The sequence below is a fragment of the Xenopus tropicalis genome, chromosome 9, assembly GCF_000004195.4.
Source record: "Xenopus tropicalis strain Nigerian chromosome 9, UCB_Xtro_10.0, whole genome shotgun sequence".
In the NCBI taxonomy this organism is placed as follows: Eukaryota; Metazoa; Chordata; class Amphibia; order Anura; family Pipidae; genus Xenopus; species Xenopus tropicalis.
In genome coordinates, this window is record NC_030685.2 from 19,428,145 (window position 1) to 19,447,515 (window position 19,371).

At 44.7% G+C, this 19,371-nt stretch overlaps 1 protein-coding gene across 5 annotated transcripts in view; it reads left to right on the plus strand.

The window, feature by feature from the left end:
- The window catches only part of hexdl (hexosaminidase D like), a 33,243-nt gene extending 13,872 nt beyond the window's left edge, over positions 1–19,371 (plus strand). For all 5 annotated transcript variants that reach the window (XM_018097517.2, XM_018097515.2, XM_018097516.2 and 2 more), the window contains exons 4-14: positions 158–267; positions 483–570; positions 9,604–9,768; positions 10,280–10,463; positions 11,008–11,079; positions 11,395–11,599; positions 12,984–13,066; positions 13,257–13,335; positions 14,007–14,108; positions 16,630–16,719; positions 18,077–19,371. In XM_018097517.2, the coding sequence (XP_017953006.1) occupies positions 158–267; positions 483–570; positions 9,604–9,768; positions 10,280–10,463; positions 11,008–11,079; positions 11,395–11,599; positions 12,984–13,066; positions 13,257–13,335; positions 14,007–14,108; positions 16,630–16,719; positions 18,077–18,269 (1,371 nt within the window). In that variant the 3' untranslated portion in view covers positions 18,270–19,371. The remainder of the gene's footprint in view (positions 1–157; positions 268–482; positions 571–9,603; positions 9,769–10,279; positions 10,464–11,007; positions 11,080–11,394; positions 11,600–12,983; positions 13,067–13,256; positions 13,336–14,006; positions 14,109–16,629; positions 16,720–18,076) is intronic.

Here is a 19,371-nt window from a genome sequence, read left to right on the forward strand (position 1 = left end):
CTGTATCTGTTACAAGTGGGCGCACTGACTGAATTGTTGGACAAAGTTGTTGCATTACAGGACTCCATCTTTTTTGCTTCTGATGCCCATGTAAGCTAAAGCTGCTTGACTATATCAGGTAGGCACTATACTTACCATTGTGTACTCTCTCTCCTAGCTATTTCCTCTTCTTTCCAAGATGGGGGCCAATGGCTTGCTCATAGAATATGAGGACATGTTCCCTTTCAGCGGGGAGTTAGAAATCCTCAGGTCTCCGTATGCTTACAGGTAGGTTGTGCTTCCATGGAAGGGGTCTGTATGGTACGTGGGCACAGATAATTACTGTTAAGTCAACTAATATTTCAATTTTTCAGAACCAATCAACAAGTAACCACCTGCAATTGGTTGCTATTTAATCCATTACTGTCTTAAAACCTTGATCTCCAGCCTTAGCCATTCTGTCCCCACCCATTCACTGCCTGACCTGCCTCATTGCTTTCCAGCAAAGAAGACATTGAAAAGATGCTACACCTGGCGAATATAAACAAACTGGAAGTGGTGCCTCTCATCCAAACCTTTGGGCATATGGAGGTAATCTTGCTATGTTCCTATCTTCCCTGTTCTACTTAGGGTTGTATTCAGTGACTTTAAAGTTACTTGAGAATGTAGTTGCACTTGAAAGCAATATGTGTCTACCCATTTCTGTACTGCTGGTTCTGACTCTTGAAACAATGTATCATGGTTAAATAATCTTACATCAGTTGTGCACGGTTCATAAGTAGCATACACCTAACAAACTGATTTTATAACTTTCTTCATGACTCAGATTTTTAGACTAATTTATACATGGGTGTGCCATGGGGTATAGCAAGAAAACCTTTTCATCTTAACATCAGTCACTGTTTTTCTAACTTCTAGGTGATTAACCAAATCCTGGATAGGAAAATATTTAATATCCCTGCCCCCTTATCTCGCTTTCCCCTTTGTTTTTAATCTCCCTTCTCAGCTGACTGTTATTTGCACAAGAGGATACACACCAGCTTTGCCTTTAATATAAATTCCAATCTCCCTTCTTGTTGGTATGCATTCAGCTAGGCAAGTGGGGAGACCAAGACTTTTAGGGCAGTGGTACGCAGGGGGATTTTAGTGTTTTGCCCACGCAGGCTACAGGAAATTAACAGTCAGGCCAATAGAGGGGCAGTTGACTGGCATATTTTAAAGATTTATGAGGCTTTTGGATATTAGATTTCATACTTGTATCTAATAGGCAGCGGGGGGAGCTGGTATAGTAGGGAGAAATGGCTACAGCAGTTGGTATCAGGTTTTGCCCAACTTGCGGTCCTTTCTTTATTGTTACAGGACAGACCCGTGTAGAATAAACCAGACTGCCCCAAAGCCTGCCTTATCCTGTTCTTTGCTTGGCCCCCGGCTGTTATGGGTGACTGTACTAGCACTTTAAAACCTACAATATACATTTTAATAACTAAACAATGGAATGAAAATATTTAACAAATTATAATTGTACCAATAGCAGTGCAGGTCCACTAAGGGGTGCAAAGCCACATGTATTCAGGGCACTGTGCTCTGCACCTTGTTGTATTCAAATTCTTCCTCAAGGTGTGCATGTTTCCTGGGTGCAAGGTATCCCAGCTCTTTTGTGACCTCTGATGCCTTGCACATCTCAATGATCCCTAAGGGACAGGGCATGTCAGGGCACTTCTATTTATGTTAGTAGGTCATACGTAATAGCACACCAAATCTATGTGCTCAATTTATGAGCATATTTGGATGTAGTATGTAAATGGAATTGGGGCAATGAGTACAGTTTACCTCACAGTAATAAATGAACCCTGTAATGCTGTTTTATTGTTTAACTTTCACTTTCAGATGGGTGCTATGGCTTTATCTCAGAACCATTGGTTATAAAATATCCAATATCCAAAAACCTAATAAATCTTCAAAATACGCCAATCTTCTTCCAACTGCCCCCCTATTAGCCTGAATGTTCATTTCCCTTAGTTTGCGAGGGCAAAACACTGGCAATCACCCTTTGTGCCCGAAATGTCTTGGTCTGTCTAGAGCAGTGATCCCCAACCAGTGGCTCGTGAGCAACATATTGCTCCCCAACCCCTTGGATTTTGTTAGTTATTTTTGAATTATTGGTTTAGATGCAAGCTTTGGTTGCTTAAAAACTAGGGGGCACATTCATGAAAACGCGAGTTCGAGTCCCGAATGGGATAAATTCGGATTGGATACAATAATTTCTTAAGATGGCAAATATCATGAATATGCTTACGAAAAAATTGCATTAGTCGTGATAGTCGTATTGGCGATCCGAAAGTCACAACATTTTTGTATCTGACCGATCGTAAAATGCAGGAAAACCTTTCCGACTTTGATCCTTCTGTGCATGATTTTGGAAGCCTCCCATAGGGCTCAATGGCACTCTGCAGCTTCAACCTGGCCCAAGGAAAGTCTCCCATAGGGCTCAATGGCACTCTGCAGCTCCAACCCGGCCCAAGGAAAGTCTCCCATAGGGCTCAATGGCACTCTGCAGCTCCAACCTGGCCCAAGGAAAGTCTCCCATAGGGCTCAATGTCACTCTGCAGCTCCAACCTGGCCCAAGGAAAGTCTCCCATAGGGCTCAATGGCACTCTGCAGCTCCAACCCGGCCCAAGGAAAGTCTCCCATAGGGCTCAATGGCACTCTGCAGCTCCAACCCGGCCCAAGGAAAGTCTCCCATAGGGCTCAATGGCACTCTGCAGCTCCAACCCGGCCCAAGGAAAGTCTCCCATAGGGCTCAATGGCACTCTGCAGCTCCAACCCGGCCCAAGGAAAGTCTCCCATAGGGCTCAGTGGCACTCTGCAGCTCCAACCCGGCCCAAGGAAAGTCTCCCATAGGGCTCAGTGGCACTCTGCAGCTCCAACCCGGCCCAAGGAAAGTCTCCCATAGGGCTCAATGGCACTCTGCAGCTCCAACCCGGCCCAAGGAAAGCCTCCCATAGGGCTCAATGGCACTCTGCAGCTCCAACCTGGCCCAAGGAAAGTCTCCCATAGGGCTCAATGACACTCTGCAGCTCCAACCTGGCCCAAGGAAAGTCTCCCATAGGGCTCAATGGCACTCTGCAGCTCCAACCCGGCCCAAGGAAAGTCTCCCATAGGGCTCAATGGCATTCTGCAGCTCCAACCCGGCCCAAGGAAAGTCTCCCATAGGGCTCAATGGCACTCTGCAGCTCCAACCTGGCCCAAGGAAAGTCACGATACCGAAGCTTGAATAAATCCGAAACTTTCGTAATCGTACAATACGATTTTGTCGCACAAATTTTGTCGCAAAGTACGAAAAAGTTGCGAAACATACGAAAAAGTCGTGCAGGTACGCAGAACAAATGCTCGGAGCGTGCGTGGATTAGTAAATGTGCTCCTAGGTGTACTGCAGGCTGTCAGTCCATATAGGGAATACCAGTTAACCAATAATGGCCCCAGGAACTTTTTTTTTATGTTTGTGTTGTTCTCCAACTCCTTTTAAATTTGAGTGTAGCTCACAGAGAGAAAAGCTTGGGGATTCCTGGTCTAGATCATGTTGCTAACTTACTGACCTGTGCATAGCGTGCTGATTCCGCCACTGATTCAATAGAACTAAAGTACATGCCCAAAGACAAGAAACAAACACTTGGGATTATTCCTTATAGAGCATGCCCCTTAGTGCTCATTTAATAGCACTTGCGTTCTCCCCAAGCCCCCCCTCCCGTTGTAGGTCTCCGAGTCTGTTTCCTGTTCCCTATTGCCTACTTTTAAAAGACATCTTGAAATCTTGAATCTACCTGTGCACTCTGGTTAACTGCAGTGCTTTCTCTTCTGGTATTCTTTTTATGATAAGAATCTGTTACTTTATGTTATATTTAGGGCTCTGGCACACGGGAAGATTAGTCGTCGCGACAAAACTTCCTGTTTGCGGGCAACTAATCTCCCCAGATTGCCATCCCACTGGCGAAAATGTAAATCGCCGGTGGGATGGCATTTCAGTGAAATCGCGCCGCCGCGTATGCCATCCCACCGGCGATTTACATTTTCGCCAGTGGGATGGCAATCCGGGGAGATTAGTCCCTGAGACACGGGAGATTTGTCGCGGGCAACTAATCTCCCCGTGTGCCAGAGCCCTTAAGGGTGCAGCTTGTTTGTCTTACTTATGTGTTATCCAGAATGCCCAGTACCTGGGGTTTTTTGCATAAGGGGTTATTCTGTACTTTGGATCTTAATACCTTAAAGGAATAGTTCAGTGTAAAAATGAAACTGGGCAAAATAGATAGACTGCGACAAATTAAAAAAATGTTTTCAATATAGTTAGTTAGCCAAAAATGTAATCTATAAAGGCTGGAGTGGGCAGATGTCTTACATAATGGTCAGAACACTGCTTCCTTAGCAGTCAGTAACCAATCAGTGACTTGAGGGGAGCATATGGGACATAACTGTTCAGTTAGTTTGCTTTTAAATCTGACCTGCGTGCTCACAAACTAACTGAGCAGTTATGTCCCATGTCCCCCCCCCCCCCCCAAAGTCACTTACTAACTAAGAGGTTAAAGAGCTGAGTAGTGTTCTTGCTATATGTTAGACATCTGCCCACTCCAGAACTTTCTGGGGGGGTTTCCAGATAACAGATCCCATACCTGTAGTAGTTAAGGAAGAAGCAATGGTTCAATCACTGGGTGGTGCCAAATGTTAGGCACCCCCGGTGTTTATAATCACTTAACTGATACCCCGCATGGTGCTCCTTTTAGCAGAAAATGCACCGGCCCGGGCTACTCTCCAAAGAACGATCTTCTTTCTGCCTCTTCTTTCTTTGTGCGGGTGTTTGTGCGCAGTAAAGTGAAAAGCCGAACTTTAACGAAAAGCCAGCTTTCCCATTCTGCTGTGCTTGTGTCGGCACTGGGGTCACTGAGATGTACCCTGGGCCGGTGCAGATTTCTGCTGACAGTAGCACCAGCCTGGGGTATCAGGTAAGTGATTACAGTCGCTGGTGGGTGCCTAACATTTCGCATCCTTCAATAATTGAGGCTTTCCTTCTCCTTTAACCAAGTAGTATTTGGAGCTTGAGTATTCATTTTATAGGTGAAAGGGTGTCTCGCCAGGTTTGTAAACCAAGGCATATTGCACCAAGCCCAGGAGTAAGTCCCCCTAAGGAATGAAATGCGCAAGGCTTGAGCCTTGAGATGTTTTTAATTTTTTCGTAACTGCATTATCTATGTTGTGATGGGCCAGTTTGTGTAGGTCGCAGCACCCCATGGATATGGAAGAGTAGTATATCCAAACCCAGTTCATGAGCACTGGTCTCCCCAGGCTTCCCACTTTGCTTTTTAAATTTCACACCTTTTTCCATTCTTTGTAATGTAACCCTATAATTACACAATAATTAGCTATTCTTATAATTGGGCCATACCAATTAGCAGGAGGAGCAGGCAGCTATTTTGGGTATTGATTCACCTGATTCACCATCATTCACTATTGAACTCCCCTTTGTTAATGGAGTTTAATGATAATCACTTTTTCTGTAACATCAGCTGTAACAGGAGCAGGTTCCGGTAGTCAGGTGAACTGGTGCAACATATCCTGCACTGCTCCTTCCTAGAGAAAGAAAAAGTATTACATTTGCTGTGCCAGTGTGTAAGCAACTGAAAGCCATGTTATTCCATTCTTTCGATCCCTCTGTGCTGTAGATTTTATAACCTTGGCACTATGGTCCTTTTATTTATTCTATATTTTCTCTGGTGTCTGGGGCTAAAAGGAGTGAAGACACACTCGGCTACTAGTAGCAGCTACTTTTTCATGGTTACTATATGCCAGAAAATCCCCTGCCATAGACAATACTGAGAATTGCCTCTGCTAAAACACATGTAGAGACAATTATCAGTAAATGATCAGCATTGTCTTTTTTAGTAGCTATGACAAGTAGCTGCTACTAGTAGCTCCGTGTGTCTTCACCCTAAAAGTAACATTTGGTATGATGCAGGTAGCAGTATTTAGAGAAGATTTACAATCAGTTTATATTTTTACAATTTTTAATAAATTACAAATTTTGTCCATAAGGCTAAAGGCCCCCATACACGGGCCGATAGAAGCTGCCAATATGAGTCCCTTGGACCGACTCGGCAGCTTATATGCCCGTGTATGGGCAGAACCGAGCGGCCTGGCCGACCGATATCTGGCCTGAAATTGGCCAGATATCAATCAGCCAGGTTAGAAAATCCAGTCGGATCGGGGACCGCATCGGCTCGTTGATGCGGTCCCCGAACCGACTGCCCCATTGCCGCCTACATAATCCGGTCATTTGGCCCCAGGGCCAAACAATCGGATTATTATTTTTTTTAACTTCAAGCTCCCCGATATCGCCCACCCGTTGGTGGGGATATCGGGGGAAGATCCGCTCGCTTGGCGGATCTTAATGTCCAACAAAAAGATTAGTCGCCCGCTGGCGACTAATCTCTCCAGAATGCCTTTCCTCTGGCAACAAAGGGAATCTCTGATGAAAGGTCTTTGGTTTTCCAAAGTGGGACGCAATTGCCTGCAGGAGGAAACTTTGTGCGACTTTGGAAAAGCGAAGCGTAAGCCTTTCTACTGGCGATTCCCTTTGTTGCCGGTGGAAATGCATTTCGGAGAGATTAATTGCCTGCGGTTGCAGAGATCTATCGGGGAGGTCACACGTATCATAGATCTGCTTCTCTCAGCTCTGCATTTTTCCATCAGGCTGAAAGAAGTGGATCTGCTTCGCTACACTGCCTGTGTGCCTGCCCTGAAAACAACAGTATCCGCCTCAGTGCTGGCACCCGCAGCGGAGCAGAGCGTAGATCCACTTGTAAAACGTGAAAGCACAGAACTATGCTCCGCTGTGCGTGCCTGACCTTGCCCTACGGATCAGCGCTTACTGTATATCAGCCTGTGTGAGACTGGCCAGGGCTTTAGAATGCTCACAACCCAAATATGAACAAATATGGATGAACTGTCTCTATGTAAGGTTTAGCAGAGGCAATTCTAAGTATTGCCTGGCGTTTAGTAGCCATGAGGTGCTACCAAGTAGATCAGTGTGTCTTCACCCTAAAGCCCTCTCCTTATTGCCCCTACACCCTCATATCCCCAGGGATCAACTTCTTCTGGATCTTATCACCATGTGTCCTTCCTTTTCGGCACCTGCTCATAGCCATTCATTTTTGGGTCGTGAGTTGGGATGCACTGAATTCAGGAAACTTTAAAATCATAGTTACATAGATAGGGTTGAAAAAAGACCAGAGTCCATCAAGTTCAACCCTTCCAAGTAAACCCAGCACACCTAACCCACACCTACCAATCTATACACTCACATACATAAACTATATATACAACCAGTAATACTAACTGTAGATTTTAGTATCACAATAGCCTTGGATACTATATAGATAAACCTTATCTGCGCTTAAAAAAAATAAATATAAGTATAAGTGTATATAACCATTCAGGGTCTAAAATCCATGTAAGTGAGGGTGAAAATAAGGAAAAAGTGATCTTAATCCAACCGTGTTAATTCAATGTAAATCAGTTGTGTCCCTTAGCTGCCCTCCTCCAAACTAATCCCAAACTACCTTGGATACTATGCTTGTTCAAGAACTCATCCAGGTCCCTCTTATAGGCATTAACAGAATCTGCCATTACAGCATCACTAGGAAGGGCATTCCACAACCTCACTGCCCTCACTGTGAGGAACCCCCTACGCTGCTTCAAATGGAAGCTCCTTTCCTCTAATCTATAGGGGTGACCTCTGGTGCGTTGATTGTTTTTATGGGAAAAAAGAACATCCCCCATCTGCCTATAATCCCCTCTAATAAATCATGCGACTTTTTGTCACATAAGCACGAAAGTTGAAAATTTTTCATTGCACACTTCACACACGTTTCTCTTTAGCCCTCCCTTACCCTAATTTACAGAGTTGGTTCAGTATTCAGCTGAATCTTTCGCCAAGGATTCGGGGTTCGCCCGTATCCTAAAATAGTGGATTCAGTGCATCCCTAGTTGTGAGCATCCGGTCTCACACAAGCTGATAGTAGCTGCCCAGCAGACCCCTCAGAGCCAGTAATTCTCACAATGTAAGGTTTGTCAGTCTCACAAATCAGGAACCACTATTAAGTTAATAGATGGACTGGATAATAATATCATAATTTCACTGTAAATAATATCCTGTATTACTGTTCCCCAATTACCTTCATAGTAAGGAGCCAGGCTGACATGCTGGTTTTGCTGGTAGAACCTAATAAAGCTTGGCAACAGCGCCACCTAGCTAGCTAATGAGCAGAGAACATAGGGGCTAATTTACTAAAATTCATTTTTTTCTGGCCTTGATAGTCATATAAACTCGACATGGTATAAATTCGAATTAAACTCAATCATTGTTGTGTTTATTAAATGTCACAATAATGCTCATTGTCACATTATTGTTAAAGCTTGGAAAATTCAAGTTTAAATGTACGTTCGTTTCCATGAATCTTCTTTATTTTTCCCATACAGGAATTGCTCCAGCAGCCATTTTTGGACCATTGGCACAGACATTCTTGGAAAACAATTATGTGTTTCAATTTGAAACTGGGTGAAATAGAAAACAACGAGGGGATTAATTTCCCCATGAAAATGTGTGAAATAGAAAATAATGAGGGGATTAACTTCCCCTTGAAATTGGGTGACAAAGGAAACAATAAGGGGATTCATTTTCCCTTGAAACTGGGTGAAACAGAAAACAATGAGGGGATTAACTTCCCCTTGAAACTGAGTGAAACAGAAAACAATAAGGGGATTGACTTCCCCTTGAAACCGAGTGAAACAGAAAACAATAAGGGGATTGACTTCTCATTGAAAATGTGTCAAGAACAGGCTGTCACTGACTATTCTATTCCTCTACTATTCTCAGCCTCCATAAGACTCAACAGATCAAACCTGCCGAATATTTTTTTGACAAAAAAAGTTAACCAAACATTAATAAATCACAAATTCTGGGAGTTATTTTCGAAAAACTTGAACTTTTTGGGGAAAATGAATGAAAAATCTAATTTTTCAAGAAACAGTATCAGAAAACTAGAAAATCAAATGGGCCCCATAGTGTTTAAGAATGAATACTTTTTGCATACAGTATTGGCACAGTGGGGTTAATATATTTTGCCTCTATTTATACTAACCATGTTCCAAACCCGAGTTCCAAAGTCACGTCTCATTGTTTAACACACAAAATAGATTGGTGTGGACTTACTCAGGGTGGTCCTTCTAGCACTTTTTCAATTTACATTCATTTTTGGTTTTAGGTGGGTTCTGAGATATTATCTGTTTCAGGCAGTTTTAGACTGCTAATACTAGGCTTTCAGCTCTGCACCTCTTTAAACGACCCTATGTACACACCGGTATAGAATTAACGCTCGGCCTGCTGCTGACTCTCAGTTGAGCCAAGAGCCTGTTATTAGCGCACTAAAATGCAAATATCTCAGAAACTGCTAAAAAAAAAAAGGCCATGAGTGTAAAATGCAAAAGCTCTGACAAAAATACCCCGAGTACCTTTATACCAGTTCCCCCTTTTGGGTTTAGATCCCTTTTAACTAATTACTGCTCTTCTCTTTGCAGTATGTGCTGAAGCATGAGAATTTTCGGTCCCTGCGAGAGGTGGAACAATACCCCAACAGCATAAACCCACACCGTGCAGAGACCATGCCGCTAGTGAAAAAGATCTTGGCCCAAGTTCTAGACCTGCATCCCATGGCCAGCTTTGTCCACATTGGGTCTGATGAGGTGAGGAGAGAATATTGGACATATATATTTACTACATAAAAACCTACCTAAATGGAGCTGAATGATGAGCCATAGTAAGTGCCACCTATAAATCAACAACACTAAAAGGGGACACATGCTCATAAGTATCACAGCCGTGGTATAGGTGGGCCCGGGTGCTCATGCCCCAGACCTTCAGTTAGAGGGAGCCATCATGGATAAATCACAAACGTAGAAAAAGGCAGGCACTCCGGTATTATAGAGTGAAGAAAAAGCGCTTGTTCACGAGGAGTAGAAGTAAAATCACAAAACTTTTATTAAGCTAACACATGATACAGAGAGCCTAACGCGTTTCGTACCTCACGGTACTTAGTCATAGGCTGCCTAAAAAAAAGTTTTGTGATTTTACTTCTACTCCTTGTGAACAAGCGCTTTTTCTTCACTTTACAATACCGGAGTGCCTGCCTTTTTCTACGTTTGTGATTTAAGTGCCACCTATACCTGCTTTATATATTTGTTTTGGGCACGGCAGGTTTTCCACCTTGGGGAAGGGCAAGATTCCAAGACCTGGTTGAACAACAACAGTGGAGACTTGGGAAAGATGTTCCTCGGTCATGTGAAAGAGGTGGTGAATTTCCTGCACAATCAATACCCTGACAAGTATGTGTTCATGTGGGACGATATGCTGCGGAAGCTCAGTGTGGAGAGCATAAAGGGTAAGTATGGCCAGGAGACCAACCGCTGATATTTCCATTCACCTTTCCAAGATAGCCATTGGGAACTATCCCAAATGTTGTTATAGAATCCATGTTCATCCATGTGTGGAACTGGTAAATATGGAGTCAGGGATGGTTTTAAAATGTGGCAGATATAGTATTTGCCTTGGCAAATGCAAAAGGGGGCCCTTTAGGCATAAAAAGCCCATTGGTTAAAAAGGTACAGGTGGAATAGGACATACCCATATCTGTCCCGGAGAAAGGCAGATATCCATCAGACAGGTTTAAAAAGTCCTGTTGGACAAGGAAAGGGCTAGTCTTTTCCCGGCAGCCTGAATAGGTCCCTATTAATCTTTGACCAGTGACATGGGTTGCTCAATTGGGCAAAGATCCACTAATTTTGGTGACTTCACCTCGCCAAATAAACAGACCTTTTTGTGTATAGGCAGCTTTTTTTGATAGGGGCCGCTATCTGACTTCCTACTGCTCCATTGGAAAGGTACCATTTGTTGCCAGTGGTGTCACCATAACTTTTATCTTCTAGATGCCAAAATCAGTGAATATGTGTCACCGGTATTGTGGATTTATGCTCAGGACTTCAACATCCAACAAACAGGTAGGCCTCAGGCTTGGCTCTGAATGAGCCTTTGCTTGTTACCATGGAAACAGCAGCCATCTTAATTCCTTCCTGTCAGTGAGAAGCAACGCTCTGTAAATAAAGAGATTCATCCCTTCTTTCTCACAACAATCTATTATACAGTATATAATATATCTGCAACCATAGAGCAATTCCAAGGGCAGAGTGGAGATGCACAAATACAATAAATGAAGAAATCTTGTTAAAACAAGAAAAGTTGCAATTTTTAGGTGGACTTTCCCTTTAATAGAAGCAGACTGGTAACCACATGTGCCTCTGTATCTCACTTCCCAGAAAAATTCATAGAGAAGTACCAGGAATGTGGTTTTCCTTCCATATGGTTTGCAAGTGCCTTCAAAGGAGCATCGGGCCCTGATCAGATGTGGACCCCCATTGGCATGCACATGAATAACCATCTGCGGTGGAAACAAGTGATTGACAGCATGAACAAATTCCCCAAAATCCGCTACAGTGGCATTGTAATGACCGGGTGGCAAAGGTGAGTGATGAGACACCAGCGGAGGTAGAATAATCATCCGAAAGCAGCATCTCTCTCGCACCTGCTACATTCCGTAATAATCACCAGAGCTGCCTTTCCTAGCAGTGGTGATGGTACTAGTAGATTGGAAATGGTTAAGGATGTAAAATGGTACAGGTATAGTAGGGAGAGATGGTGCCTATAGTAGCAGTGGGATAATAGCCTCTGGGAAGGGACTGGGGCTGTGGGATAGCAGGTATAGTAGGGAGAGATGGTGCCTATAGTAGCAGTGGGGGGATAATAGCCTCTGGGAAGGGACTGTGGCTGTGGGATAGCAGGTATAGTAGGGAGAGATGGTGCCTATAGTAGCAGTGGGGGGATAATAGCCTCTGGGAAGGGACTGGGGCTGTGGGATAGCAGGTATAGTAGGGAGAGATGGTGCCTATAGTAGCAGTGGGATAATAGCCTCTGGGAAGGGACTGTGGCTGTGGGATAGCAGGTATAGTAGGGAGAGATGGTGCCTATAGTAGCAGTGGGGGATAATAGCCTCTGGGAAGGGACTGGGGCTGTGGGATAGCGGGTATAGTAGTGAGAGATGGTGCCTATAGTAGCAGTGGGGGGATAATAGCCTCTGGGAAGGGACTGGGGCTGTGGGATAGCAGGTATAGTAGGGAGAGATGGTGCCTATAGTAGCAGTGGGGGGATAATAGCCTCTGGGAAGGGACTGGGGCTGTGGGATAGCAGGTATAGTAGGGAGAGATGGTGCCTATAGTAGCAGTGGGGGGATAATAGCCTCTGGGAAGGGACTGTGGCTGTGGGATAGCAGGTATAGTAGGGAGAGATGGTGCCTATAGTAGCAGTGGGGGGGATAATAGCCTCTGGGAAGGGACTGTGGCTGTGGGATAGCAGGTATAGTAGGGAGAGATGGTGCCTACAGTAGCAGTGGGGGGATAATAGCCTCTGGGATGGAACTGTGGCTGTTTTAACTGATACACTTAATAGTTTTGTTCTGATCCCGATACCACTAAAGACAGTGTTGATTTATTCACCTTTGACATGCATTGCCAAAAGTAGTCAGCAGATGGCAGCTGTGATTTGGGCTTGCCATTATCTGGCTACAGGAGTCTCTACTTGCTTTTTGCTTAGTTTTTTAGTTTTATTTAAATCTTCCCCCACATATATACAAATATCAGTATTACATGGATCTGTCATATTATTTTAATTACATTTTGAACTTCTTAACAGTCTATAGTAACCCCTCACCTGTTTGAAAATACTGTATATAGTCTGTTTAGATTTGCCAATCTCTAATCACCTCATTATTTATCTAATGTTCTTACCTGCCTGGGCAGTGACTTGTAGTTGTCGGTTATATCCATAACAAAAGCTTCTGTTTGTCCTGTAGGTATGATCATTACTCCGTGCTATGTGAGCTACTGCCTGTGGCGCTCCCTTCGCTGGTGGTGTGCCTGCGTGCCATTCAGCATGGTAAGTGTCTCTGTTCCTATCCATTCCTCATTTACAAACCATGTGCACACATGTCCCTCGCAATTAGCTGTGATCTGCCTAGTGCAGGTAGGATCAAGACTAATATCTGATTGGTTGTTATGGGTATTTGCATTTGGGCAATGTTAATAAATGAGCCCTGCAGTTTATCCTGCGCCCCTCGATCTTTCAGGGCCACTCACTCAGGAATCAAAGACAGAGATCAACCAGATATTGGGCTTCAGTAAAATGGATTTGGAGAAAAGTGTTTGGTGAGTAGTCCCTATATGTTCAACCATTTTTCTACTAATAAGAGTTCTGTACCTCCAGGCCTCCATTGGAAAGTGTAGCCATGAGAAGGGGTGTGGCTAATTTGAAATTGTTTCAGCATTTGTTTGGTTGTGAGAACCAAAGTGAGTATCACCTAATGGCAATAGACGGTATATCAGTATATAGGGTTAATGGAATTGTACCTGTGGGTATGATCCCTACAGCACTCTTTCTGGTCATAAACAAAAATTACACCTTAAAAGTGGTATAAACATCTGGTTACTATGACCTCACTTCCCCTAGCAACCAGGCAATTGGTATGAACTGCAGACTGGGTAACGAGAAGGGTACGAATAGAAAGGTAGATGAGAAATTGGTGCCTGAGCATCCATACTCACACCCCCTGGTTGCAGGTAAGGAGCAGTAAGCCAAAGGTAGGGAGTGTGCCGTGTTGTCTCTGGGCAGAAGGAAAGATCCCAAATCCCGGAGATTAAGCACAAAGACACAGAATCTATGACGAAGATCTCAGAGTTTTTGTTTATGACCGTCACGAAAGTCAGAGGATTTAGGGACTGAGCGAGGCCGAGCTGCAGGGATAATGATTCTCTGAGCGACTCTATCTGCTCATCATGGTTGGATGGAAACTAATTCGGTGCTGTTTTATGGCTCTCAGTGACGGCAATGGAGCCTTCCCCGGGGCTGAGATTTACAGGATGGTTGGCGCCATCAACAGTGACTTGAAAAAGAAAGTGCAAGAAATAATGGAAGGAGACAGGTGAGTTTGACGATAGTGATATGTTGGTATTGCCCTTCTTCCCCCCCCTCCCACGCCCTTTAAATGGAAGGGGCCCTGATGAGTCTGATGCCCTCTGTACTTTGTTGCACTACAACTGCTGGCATCCTAACAACAAGAGGGTGGTAGCTTTCCCTGCCCTGGGCTAAGCAGTCTCTAGTGTCATAAACAACTAACGATACTGCTATGAACTGTCTTGTGTCTTTTCAATGCCTTTGGCAACCTGCCTCCCCTAGATCTCTCTCTATATTGGCATCCTTGTACTGACTATCACTGGCCCCTTGCTTAGTGGCCTTTCCCATCCCTTTCTCTGTATTGTCAGCCTGGTACTGACTATCAGTGCCCCTTGGTTAGCGGCCTTCCCTATCCCTTTCTCTGTATTGTCAGCCTGGTACTGACTATCCGTGCCCCTTGGTTAGCGGCCTTCCCTATCCCTTTCTCTGTATTGTCAGCCTGGTACTGACTATCCGTGCCCCTTGGTTAGCGGCATTCCCTATCCCTTTCTCTGTATTGTCAGCCTGGTACTGACTATCAGTGCCCCTTGGTTAGCGGCCTTCCCTATCCCTTTCTCTGTATTGTCAGCCTGGTACTGACTATCCGTGCCCCTTGGTTAGCGGCCTTCCCTATCCCTTTCTCTGAATTGTCAGCCTGGTACTGACTATCAGTGCCCCTTGGTTAGCGGCCTTCCCTATCCCTTTCTCTGTATTGTCAGCCTGGTACTGACTATCAGTGCCCCTTGGTTAGCGGCCTTCCCTATCCCTTTCTCTTTATTGTGAGCCTGGTACTGACTATTAGTGCCCCTTGGTTAGCGGCCTTCCCTATCCCTTTCTCTGTATTGTCAGCCTGGTACTGACTATCCGTGCCCCTTGGTTAGCGGCCTTCCCTATCCCTTTCTCTGTATTGTCAGCCTGGTACTGACTATCTGTGCCCCTTGGTTAGCGGCCTTCCCTATCCCTTTCTCTGTATTGTCAGCCTGGTACTGACTATCTGTGCCCCTTGGTTAGCGGCCTTCCCTATCCCTTTCTCTGTATTGTCAGCCTGGTACTGACTATCAGTGCCCCTTGGTTAGCGGCCTTCCCTATCCCTTTCTCTGTATTGTCAGCCTGGTACTGACTATCAGTGCCCCTTGGTTAGCGGCCTTTCCCATCCCTTTCTCTGTATTGTCAGCCTGGTACTGACTATCGGTGCCCCTTGGTTAGCGGCCTTCCCTATCCCTTTCTCTGTATTGTCAGCCTGGTACTGACTATCAGTGCCCCTTGGTTAGTGGCCTTCCCTATCCCTTTCTCTGTATTGTCAGCCTGGTACTGACTATCAGTGCCCCTTGGTTAGTGGCCTTCCCTATCCCTTTCTCTGTATTGTCAGCCTGGTACTGACTATCAGTGGCAAAAATAGAAAGCAATGGCACTCAGAGCAATATCAAGCAGGGCAAGCCCTTGCAAATTTTATTGCGGAGTAGCAAGGGCTCGCCCTGCTTGTAATTGCTCTAAGTGCCATTGCTTTCTATTTTTTAGAATTGTTTGGGAGGGTGCCAATTCCTCCAGCATTGTGCACCGAGCTCCTCACCTTGGAGTGCCAGGGTGTGCAAGGAAGGTCTCCAAGTTGTCTACTGACTATCACTGGCCCCTTGGTTAGTGGCCTATCCTATCCCTTTCTCTGTATTGTCAGCCTGGTACTGACTATCAGTGCCCCTTGGTTAGTGGCCTATCCTATCCCTTTCTTTGTAATTGACTGGTGCTGACTGTAAATACCCCCTTAGTCCACTATATATTTGCACCTTGCCACAGCATATTACTGCCCCTTGGTATGTAGTTTGTCCTGGCCCTCTATCTACATTGGCAGCAGCCATTGAATGAAATACAATAATTTCAGGCTGGCACAGGTCCTGGCCAAACAGTTGAGACTTGAAGCCGTTAATTTAGTCTAAAAGAATTTCTATTTTATTTTGCATCATAGACATAATTACAAAAGCCTTACGTGTTTCGTGCCACTCCAGGGCACCTAATCAGACTATGATTAAGTGCTCTGGAGTGGCACAAAATGGGTAAGGCTTTTATAATTATGTCTATGATATTAAATAAATGAGTTGCTTCTTGAGTTTACAACTCTAAGTGTTCATCTTTCCATCCAACCTGGAGAAGACAGGCGTGTGGGCAAAACCATGTACCAGAGTGTAGAAAGCCCTAAATATAATGGCAGATAGAAAGATTACGGGTATTTTATTACCCTAATTTATTCCCAGCCCAGAAGTCAGCCGACAGTATGGTTGGCATTGCCCCCTATTAATTCCAGTCGCAGTTTGTACATTCGTAGGTCCAGATGACACTTAAACACCAAGGTTATTATTCTCCATTCACTCAAAGGGCTAGTATGTATGTATGTATGTATGTATGTATGTGCCTTACCCTTACCCCATGCCTGCATGTGTGGGGGCCACCTCTCCATTCCTTTGCTTGTGTCTCTGCTGAGTTCCCGGCTCCCCAACTCACTGCCTCTCTACCTATAGTGAAATCCGCGGCTGGTTTTCCGCATATCACCGCAAGCATCGCTTTGGGAACCCACACAAGATGGAGATTTTCAGAGACAAAGTGTTAAAGTGAGTTGGGTTTCTGTATTTAATTGGTTTTGTCCTCGTTATGTGTGTCTGTTTGCAGGATAAACAAAGTCTGTACCCTCCTTCAGGGATCCCAGTCATCCATTGGCCATAAACAGGCACTTGTTTGGACTGGAAAGTGTGTTCGGGATACACAACATTGGGATGGCGACTGGTACATGCAAACATTGCACCTTGCCCCCCCACACACACTTATATATATATATGTATATGTGTGTGTAGCACATGTAAGGGGCGGGCTATTGTTACTGTAATCATGCAAGGCACTTGTGCTAAGTTATAGCAGGTCACTCTTTCCCCGGGGGTCCCATTTATTAGCCCCCAGTCACATGGACTCCTGGGCCTTGCCAACAAGTAGCATGGGGCCTAGTGAAAAAAATATTCCTCTCTCATGCCTGGTCACACCCCTGCCCATTCCATTATTATGGCAAAATCCTGCCCATGACCTGCCCCATTTCGCTCTTTGCAACCAGCAAATTGCAGCTTTGCATCTCTTGGGGAGACTTGAGTACCCCCCTGATGGTGGCACTGCCACAATGGAGGTCCAGCCTTTGCTCAGGGCTGCAATAATGTTACAGATAAAGGGGGCACATTGGTGTATGAGACTTTTATCCATAGTCACAAGTATTTCAAGGAGGGCTGCCATCAGGAATTATGGGCCCCATACTACAAGTTAGCAGGGCCCTCTCCCCCAGAGGGCTTCAATTATTAACCCGCTCAATTGCACCCCCCAAAAAAATAAGACCTGTGCACTCACCACCAAGCCCCTGATCCACCAGCCCCTCACCCACAAGCCAACCCCTCCTCATAACCTTTTCTTGCGGCCCTCTCTACCATGGGGCCCTTGACTGCAGTACCCACTGATGGCAGCCCTGATATTAAGCTAGGCTTTAGGTGTATCTAGAAGGGTCAAATAAGCATTCTCCTAAAATCACCCCTAAACTTAACTTCAGTCTTGGCCCCCTACCAGTGTTCCAGGCCCCACAGTTTGGGAACCACTGCCCTAGAAGCAAAATCCTCAGTAAGTCCTTTGCCAATTCAGCCTTAGTGGATAGAAAGGATTCATAACTCCACTATGGCCAATCAGATTGATGATGATCTTGATGATGTGCCTGTTTTCTGACAGAAATGCATTTGACCCCATTTGAAATCACCTAGCCAATCACTTATCACCATCTCTTTTTGTTTTGGAATGCAATTACGTGACTGCCCTTGTAGTAAAGGAAATCTCCTTTCCTCCAGTAGATCAGTAGATAGCCTAGAGAACATGTGCATGGTTATTTCATTATGGTTTCTGTATTGACTGCATTCATTTATTTAACTATTTAATTCTGCCCAGGACCCACGAAGAATGGGAAGCCCTCACTGACGGCCTGCGCGTCCAGCTGGAGACCATCTATTTTCCCGACACAGTGGAAGAGTGGATGGAGGAGAATGTTAACCTGCACTTGGACTCCCTGCGAAAAATGGCCAAAGACTTCAAAGAGATCCTGGAACTTAAGGCTCAGCCTAAGGCAGCTCATAAGAAGTGAAGGGCCCCCTGGCAATGACAGAAACGGGTATTTAAATAAGGAATTACACTTCATGATATTTAGTGACTGCGCAAGGGCAGAGCTGGGAGGCTAAACTTGGCACACCTAGGTCTTTATATGAACTACTTCTCCCAGCATGCTCAGCAAGCTGTTTGTGTTCGGCAGCTGCGGAACAGTGAATCTGAGCACCAAGGCTCAATACGATAGCAGCGTGGGCTGATAACTGCCTCTTTGAATGTATCTATACCCTGGACTTGTTCCTGGACGTGTTCAGCTTGTTCCTGCCCCACAGAAGAACAGAACAAGTCCTCCATGAATTGCTTCCCCGTCTGCTAAATCACAGCACTGATCATTTCAGTTAGCATAAAGGGGAGGTTCATCTTCATTTTTACTTAAATTATGTTGTAGATGGGCCTATTCTCAGCAGCTTTTCAGTTGGTCTCCATTATTTATTTGCTATGGCTGCTTCTTTAATAGCCTTCCTAGTCTGCCTTTTCAAAAGCTGAAACTAAATATACCATCTGGTTGGCAGGGTTAGGGTCAGGCCCTCCCCTATTTATCTTCTATACTGACTTCCAAGCTGCTGTCTTGTTACTAGGTTAATTACGCCTTAGTAACAAGATAGCAAATTGAATTGTGAGATATTTCAGAGCCCAAAAGGAATGACGTCTAATGGCTTAGAATACTGCAGTCTACAATATTCCAAAAGTTAATTTATTGGTCAACTGCCCCTTTATGTTCTACTGTACTTACGATTGTCTCAGGGACCCCTACAGGCCAGTAGGGTAAGTATGGAGAGTTTGTGTTATTGTGCTTAATATTACACAGGATTAAAGTGAACGATTGTAATCTATGTGTATGGGATGGGAGCCATGGACTGGGGTGCACATTATTAGTTACACCTCCCAAAGTCACAGATTCTACCAAAATTATCCATCCCTTGTTGCCAGTGTGTATATGTTGCACCAAATTCAGCAGTCAGAATGCACATTGTCATGTGACTTAAATGGCAATTTAAACCACCAGATTTGTGGGCATTCCTAGTAAATCAAGTTAGAAAGAGTATTGTATACAGTATCTAGTAGAATAAAGTCTAAAACAA